The sequence below is a fragment of the Coffea eugenioides genome, chromosome 10 (genome assembly GCF_003713205.1).
Source record: "Coffea eugenioides isolate CCC68of chromosome 10, Ceug_1.0, whole genome shotgun sequence".
Classification (NCBI taxonomy): Eukaryota; Viridiplantae; Streptophyta; class Magnoliopsida; order Gentianales; family Rubiaceae; genus Coffea; species Coffea eugenioides.
In genome coordinates, this window is record NC_040044.1 from 2,972,514 (window position 1) to 2,981,249 (window position 8,736).

General features: G+C 38.3%; 1 protein-coding gene across 1 annotated transcript; it reads right to left on the minus strand.

The window, feature by feature from the left end:
• Window positions 1-581: 581 nt before the first annotated feature.
• LOC113748637 (lysine histidine transporter-like 8) lies at window positions 582-4,862 on the minus strand. The gene is made up of 5 exons (XM_027292138.1): window positions 4,220-4,862; window positions 2,815-2,948; window positions 2,040-2,467; window positions 1,790-1,921; window positions 582-1,648 (listed from the first exon to the last, which is right to left on the minus strand). Exons 1-5 carry the CDS (start codon window positions 4,609-4,611, stop codon window positions 1,163-1,165), a joined length of 1,572 nt encoding a protein of 523 aa, XP_027147939.1. The 5' UTR covers window positions 4,612-4,862; the 3' UTR covers window positions 582-1,162.
• Between the last annotated feature and the right edge of the window lie 3,874 nt (window positions 4,863-8,736).

Below are 8,736 nucleotides of genomic sequence, written 5' to 3' on the forward strand. Positions count from 1 at the left end.
TATGGGAATAAATTTTGAAAGTAAATCACATTGGGAATATTTTTTAACAAGAGTGTTATTTTGGCAATAAACTCATGCTTTGGGATCATGACAAAAAAAAAATCTTTTTATTTTCTAGATCTTCATCTCTTGTTTGGTAGACAAGTTTTTTGTTAAGTTTGTCTGCTACAAGTTTTTTAAAAATTTTAGCTACAATAACCTCAAAAAATTTCTCATAAGTTTTTAAACTATACACTTCAAAATATTTTTTTTTAAAAAAAACACACTTCAAAAAACTTCTACAGTAAGTTATACTCCCTCCGTCCCACTTTGATAGTCCTGGTTCTTTTTTCACACAGTTTAATAAAAAATAGTTAACTTTGTTGGAACAATCAATTTAGGTAGCTATTTTCCTAAAATACCCTCACATTAATTAGAGTACAACTTTATGGGAACTTGAATTGATGGTAAAAAAAGAATCAACTCTCATTAAATGAGGTAGGTTTATAGTAACAACAACTTACATTGAATAAGGGTATTTTAGGAAAATTAAAATATAACTACATTCTTCAATTGGAAAGTGGACTATAATTTGGGACAGACAAAAAAGAAAAACAGGACTATCAAAGTGGGACGGAGGGAGTAGTAAAGTTGTGACGTCCAATGGATCAATTCCTTTGGAATTTGAATCGGTGGCACCGAGAGTGGGAAATAATCATGATGCAAGCCTAGCGTTTGTGTTTGTGTTGGTGTTGGTGGTCACAATTTTGGATTTCCCACCAACTTGAACGAAACTTCATTCAACGGGCGGTGTGCGGCCAGAGATGCAGACAAGATGGGAAGGATTGCTTTGGCATCTGCTCCCTTGAAAATCTTACCAATGATAGCCATCCCCTTGAATGTGCTCTAGCTTTAGTGCTTCAAAACAACCAAGCATGAAACGCTACTCCCAAGAGGAACCAACTTTGCCTAACAAAGACACGCTCAACATCAAGTGGTAAAAAGATTTATACGACTTTTTTGGTTTTGCCACTTTGCCTATTACAACACATAATTAGATAAGACAGACCATAATCGGATAACGATCTGATTTCCATGTGGAGGAACATAAAGGGCCAAAAAAAAAGAAGGGAAAAATGACTTCGACGCAGGCACACTTGCTTTGTCTACATACATATACTAACTAGTTGGGCTTAAAGAATTTCAGCTTAAGGCCACTGTTGACAATACTCCAAATGCCTCCAATAGAGAAGGCGAGGCTGAATGCAACGCCCAACCAACCGAGAGTCCAGTGAAAGTACCAATTGAAGCTGTATTTTGTTGGCTTTTTTATGAGAACCCACATGAAGCAAGGGTAAGCAAATGTGACTGGTAGAGTGAGCCCTCCGAGCAAACCAGCAAGGCTGGACAGGAAAGGCAGTGCCACCCCTATAAAGAAGGAGACAAATCCGAAGAAGACTCGGAAACCTGAGCGAACCCAAATCGAGCATGGACGGTTTGTACGACTCGTGTAGCCTGCTTCAAAACTGTCAAAAGCGGGCATTGAGTATATCTGGAAACTGCTCAGGCAGTTGAACACGACAAGAAGAAATGTCATTGCCAGGAGTCCCCTGGGAATGTCATGACTGTGAAATGCATACAATGCGTTGAGAATTCCTCCTGAGGGCATCTGAAAAGCATAGAACTCCAAAATTTTAAGTGAAAAAGCATACAATGTTGTACAGGATGTGAAAAAATATCTCACTTTCCTGAAGAAAGCCTGTGAATATTGAATGGTGGAAAACAGAAGATTGAGAAGCAGTATGCTTACCAGGTTTCCATATGCCCAGAAACCTCCAATAGCGACGGGGAACAGGCACATGGCAATGAAGCAATAGGCAAACTTGGCTCCCTTCCACATCGGCACATGAGCTGGGTGCTTGAAGGTTGATGGCATTGTTGCCTACAAAACACCGTTGACGTTTATAACAGCAGATAATTGCAGTGACTTAAGAATGTACATCGCGATGGTCTTTAACAGCACTAAACATGATATACATTTCAACCAACTCAGAGCATACCTGAATTTCTAGGACCAAATTGTGGCCTCTAAATGCAAATGCAATGATACCAAGTGCATTTAGGAAAGAAGAGAGTGTAGCGGAAGGTGAAGACAATGAGATGGGCTGGTAAGAGATCAAGGGTGGTCTCTGTTGGCTTACAGAGAGTATCCAAGCCATGGTGGAGTAGATTATGGCAGTAACTGCTCCTACCAATGAGAGTCCAGCAATTGAGTTAAGGTTTGGGAGCTGGGATAACACAATGCACAAGGATGTGAACACCAGATACCACTCAACAGTTGTCAGAGGATTTGAAGAACACAGGGGGCCGCATACAATTTGAAAGAACAGTTTCATGGTCTCCCCTCCAATGAGAATCAAAGCTGTCGCTGTTCCTGCTGACAGATACACCGTAGGGAAAAGCGCGAGCCATACACCTAATCTATCCCCTGAAAATTCAAGTAGTAAACGCAAAATCAGTTTCATGCAAAGGTGCAAAGGAAATGATAATGCAAGAATCTCTCGTTACCAGTAGGACCACTGTGTTTAACTGTAAGATTTTCTATTAATTTATCTCCCCGTGTAGGAATCTGTGACAAAATTCTATATTGTGAGACGGTTTAGTGAATCAGGACTTGCAGCTGTCCCTGTATCTTCGAATGTGCAAGAGGTAATAAGAACTAGCATTTCTTGAGGACAATTGCATTATTAATAATCTGCTACTGTCTATAGGAGAAAGAAATAAATGAATTGTTTGCTACTATCCTTTTAAATTATGTTTCAGAAGCTATCTCACCAAATGCTGCTTGTGCAAGTTCTACATATCTGTTGTATCTCTTCCCAGGAACTGCTTCATGTAACTGAACGAGAATCCACAAAGTGTAAAGTTGCCAGAAGTAAGCTATCGTCAAGGAAATTATGCCCCAACTCCTGCATATTGTTGCAAGAACTATGAACTAGATAACTAACTAAAAAAGCTTACAGAATTGGCCTGACATAATTTTGGAATTTATGCGATATGACTTTCTTAAATTAGAGAAAAAATCTTCAAGATAATCAGCACATGGATCACTAAAGTCCAAAGATAAAAGTCTAAGGCAGATATCCAGATTAGTGAAAGCTTAACTGCTGATTAATTGGAATTAGTATAAAAGTATTGACGCTGTAGTGCTGGGGAGGGAAAAAAAACCATTCTGGGGTAGAGAACATCACGTAATAATTTAGCATCAAAAGGGATTGAATTGCAAGATAAAGCACTGCCATGCCAATTATACCAATCAAGCATAAAGCAGAGCCAACTGTCTTCATCCTCAAAAGGCAAAATACAGAATCATGAAAGGACCCATTCTATGCAGCGTTCTATGAAAAAGTAAAAGGCTGAAAAAAGAAAAGAAGGATATGACTTGCCTCGAGGATCTTTCTTACTTCTATTCAAATCAAATGAAAATGATGAACCTTGGAAAAAGCAACAAAAGAAATCAAAAGATAAAGAAGATACGATCACCTGGTAGACCCACAAGTCCATCACATACTCAGATTCAATCAACTTCAAAGAAAAACTACTTAATAAGTATCAGTCCAGAGGGAGGAAAAAATGAGTTATGAGCTATAAAAGGAAAAAGAAATCTGTCGAAGAAGTTAACAATAGGGAAAAAAGGGAATTACTGCACTATTCAAATTTCAAAGTGACAAAACACGAAGCCAAGAACAATTTGAATACAGAAAGACAGAGTACCTAGCTTATTTCTACCCTTCAAACATCAAAGCTAGAATTTTTATGCCATTAATTCTTCCAAAAATTGAAGCTTCATGCACATGCCAAATTTTCATTATAATTTCAGGATGGAAAAAGCACGCTACAAGGACCACTACTCCACACTAGCATACTAGTAGTTGAAAAATGGATAAAAGGAAGCCAGCTTTAAACACAGAGTGTAGATCTTTTACCCTCGTTAACCTAATGCACTGCATATATGCTTCCAAAAGCAGTTAAAACCTCCTATCATTGACAAAAGGACCACAAGTTAAGCACAAATCCCTCGACGTAACATTCAAGAACTACAAAGCACAAAGGACACAGTCAAAACCAAAGCTAACTGAGGATTGAATCTAGCCAATAGTCTTTGCTGATTTGTACATAGTAAACCAATTAGTTAAGCTTAAGCAACTATGCAAGCATCAAAGTTGATAGGACTACACACCAGCCAAGAAAAGAGAATGCAACAGGCAAGACCAGAGCTTGGAACCCAAAACCAGCATTGAGGTTATGAAAAGCTGCATAATGAGCATTCCCATTGCGAGACTCGGTAATGGGAAGCCAAGCATCTTGCGGGTTCAGCTTTGTCAAGTGTCCCACCTCCTCTAAATATCCCTTCATGTTAACCAACACCCTCTTCATAGGCGTCCCAATGGGGCTCAAGAACCTCGGAGATATAAACGAAGTCGGGGTCCATGACTTAGCCTCTTTTGATGCTGGCCCAGTTGAGGCCAACCCCCTGGGAGACCTCTGGCCGGACGGCGTGAGTATTTCCGGCGTCGACGCACGTGGGGTTGCCGGAATCGAAATTAGCTCTGTCTCTGGCCTCTCCTCCATTGATGATTAGCAGTTTGTTAGTGCTCTGCGTTTTTCTGGGTTCTGCTGCTCTGTTTCTTCTGTTGCTGAAAGTGAAAATGAGTGAGAAATGGGGAAGAATATATATAAGACCGGTGAGTGAGAGTCGGGGAGACTGAGCATGCAGGGGGACTGGGGCTGGGAGTACGGTGGGAACGGATGCTGATAGTAAAGGATGTGAGGGGTGTGAGAGTTTGTAAAGGTTTGATCTTGACCGTTGGTGTGGTGTTGATTGCACGAACCTCGATAGTTTTGATTCTCACCGATGAAAGCGTAAAGTCTGGAAGTGAAATGTATGAAATGAGAACCTTGGAGCTTTCAAAAAAACAAAAAAAAAGGAACCTTGGAGCTTTAATTTCAGGTTGATTGATGGTGGAGGTGTGGATCGTATATGACAAGGGGTACAGTAGCTTTATGGCGCAGGTCCGGACCTGTTGTAGGCATATGTTAGGGATTGGCCTATAATTTATACTAGCTCGGCCGGTCTAGACTTTTACAATAACGGATGTGCAAAATGAGACATCCACCACAAATAGAGAGACTATTGTAAGTTCTAGTTGTTTGCAGGTTGGTGGTATATGTGTTCAAAGGATTTGATATTACAAATTCTATTTTGGGGTAAACTGCAATTTTGACTCCAAGTTTAGTAATTTTTCATTTAACCTTTTTATATAGTTTAAATTGTCAAGGCGATTAAAACTTGTCCCCTGTCATAGGGCCAACTTAAATGTCAAAGAGCATTCCAAGATCAAGATGTAAATTGAATTACTCCATTTATTAACCATAAGTGATTATGCATAGATTTTGAAAAACTTCAAGTTAATTATGTTGAAAATTTTTAAATTAGGGACGAATGAGTAATCAGTTCTAGATTTATATATCTTGAAGTAATATTTGGAATAATTTTGCAATCCAAACACACTTCAAGATATATAAATTTTGTTTATATCACAAATACAATTTTTAATCAATTTTTTTTATCTTTCTAATCACTTTTTTTTTATCTTATATGCATCATATCATAAAAACTATTACAGTGATTATTCCAAACGAAAGTGATCTTAACAATTTTGTTGGTTCCATTACAAAGGATGGTTTCGGTCGTTTTGATACTATAGTATAAATTATGAGGGATCACGTATAACTTTTAAAATCATAATCTTATTATGTGCAAAAGTATTTAATCGTCAAGGGTGAGCTGTTCATTTTATCATTGATACTCTTTTTTTGAACTTAAAATCATGTAATAAATACATAAAAATTATAAGCAAATGTTTTTTTTTTTTGTTGTAGATTAAGCAAAGAATTTTATATGTACATGCATGCAATGTACTAAGATTATTTTGTCTCTGTCATCAAATTAGTGTACACTATGCACCAAAAAAAAAAGGTACCATTTGGTTTTCTGATACTCTAATAATTGCAATTACTACAGACAGGTTACCTGAATGCACTGAAAATGCAGTGGCAAATACATCAACAGGGGCTCTGCAAAGAGTAAAGAGGGGGGGTTAACTTTTAAGAGCTTCCCGGTGGGTTTTGGCTCTTCGGAGTGTACTGTATCTCTCTCACTATCTCAGTAGAGAGGCAGGAGTGTCAAGTGTGGGTCCGTTTAAAATCCTATTGAGTGTCATTTATAGTCAAAGATCTTTAGTGAAAGCACAGAAGCGAAGTGGCGAACTAGATTGAATTGTTGTGGACCTGATGTTTACGAACAAGGGACCTGAGGGGTAAATGGGCCAAGTTAAATGGACTAGCTGGGAAGGTTTTTATTTTTAATTTTTTTTTATCAAAATTTGAGTTCGAACACAGATGTCCGTGCGTGTGCGCGCCATATATATATATATATATTAAAATTATTATTATAAAATGTCTATTTTATCTCTTGTTTAAAATTGTGTAAATGCAATTTTATATTATTTAAACTTTGATTGGGTTTGATCAAGCTTGATTGAAATCAATTGGGCTTGATTTGAGTCAAGCTCGAATAAAATAAATTAAAATCGAACTCGAATTTGAACTCAATTTTCTAAAGTTTGATAAACTAAAACTCAAGTTTTTTAAGTCTAGTTGAGTTCTAATAGTGTACTATTGAAATGCGACTCAACTCGATTTAGTCATACGTTTAGGTACTACAGTTTCAACGAGAAAATTAATAATAAGCTATCATGATAAATTAGAGTCCGTATTTAATCTTTAACTGGTATCTTTCTTCTTTACGCCCTGTGTCATCATGGTTAAGAAAAGCAGAAAACTCTCCACCTGTAGGTCTAGGTTGCAAATGAATCGAATTTGATCCAAAATTCAATCTGTCAGACTAGATTGATTTATAATTTGAAGTTTGCAGAGGCCCCGTCCTGGGCCTGTACACGTGGCAGCCCAGGAAGCTCCGAGTTGGGCTTAGACCCCGGCCCATGAGAACTGTCCCGCGGCCCTCCGCCGCTAGGGCTCCGAAGGGGCTCCAGAGAGCAATCCCGCATAGGTCGGGATTGCTCTCCCTCAGTGCGGGATATGAGCTATTCTGGGCAAATCCCGAAAACGTACGGAGGTCGGACTCCTAAGCAGGTATAAATGATAACGCACATTTGACTGCGCAAGGTATGCACACTATTGGACAATTACTCCCGACCGTTCTACTTCCCGTGAACCTCACTCACGGAAACTAACTTGACCGTCGGAGTCGGGGACAATCTCAGGGGCCCCTGTTAGTTCACTCTCTTGTTTGTCTTTCAGGCTTAGGACGCGCTCTCTCCATCAGCAAGCCGAGCTCGTCAGCTCAGCTCTGTCCGGGGAAGTTCCGTGCTTCTTCAAAGTTCAAATTCAAGCTCGACGTTATAAGAAACTAAAATTTAAACTGGAGTTTGATTTGATTTAGCATTTTGATAGATTCTAATTCGACTCAAAAGCTCGAAATATTATTTAATTTTTTATATCTTGGAGCCTTAATCAAATTTATTTTTCTTTTTGATGAAACATCATACTTTCATTTCATCTTCACTAATGATAAAAATTACGTTGAGCGTACATAGATGTAACATATTTGAAAAACGCACAATACCATGCTATAATCAATAAAAACTACACCATAAAATTCTAACAGCATTAAAAAATTATTTTTTTCTAATAAGTTTTAATATGTAAAGGTTTGAATTCGATTCAATACTTTAATTCAAACTTCAATTATTTTAAAATCAAACTCGAATAATCAAGGCTTTAGCGAATCGAGATCCAACCAACGATTGGCTGTGGGGGTGATTTGTTTTTAGCCTATGTGCTGCGACCGCCGTCGAAATGGCGGGTGCGCGTGGAGTGATTGGGATGAAGGTCAAGAGTGTGTCTGCAAAATAGAATGGTCCCACAATGATTCCACGGGGTTGCAGCGCAAACAAAGCAAAAAATGACTGTTGAATTTGACCAAGAAATGGCCGCGACAAGAAGCCCCATGTGGAATAGCAGCGCATAATCCGGAAAATCTCAGGCGTGCCATTTTAATCAAAACAGTCCCGCCAATGCGATTTATTACTTCATTACACGCCAAGCTCTGCTCTCTTTCATTCCTGTCGCCATGCGGCCATGGATGCATTTGCTGTATCTTCTCTTCTAAAACAACAACAGCTAAAATACAATTGATGATGCTTCTCTTCACGCTGTTGAAGGTGGGGCACCTTCCCACACCTTCACCAAACAAGCGTGAAGAAGATCCTTAAGGTAATCAATCCCATCACACAAAATTAGAAGAGCAGCTGCTCCAGGATTTCCATGATAAAAGTAACATTTAATGTATTTTTTGAGAAACTGCAATTTATGACTTCAATTTTCACCCTAACCGTTCCTCAATAAGTTAGCATTATTCACATGATGAACGATCTTGGTTTAAAATACTAGATATTCTTCAATAGGTAAGGTGCCCACTAAACATTTACTTCATATCAACTTATTATTTGAATGTATACGCTCAAATCTGTTGCACATTTGTGTTTTTGACATTTTTTCCAAATCAACTTCATTCTTTTTACACTTGTTTTTTTTTTTAAAAAAATCGATGCCTTAAATCGAATCGGCGCACGTGTGTGTGTATATATAAATGCATATACGTATTTATGTATG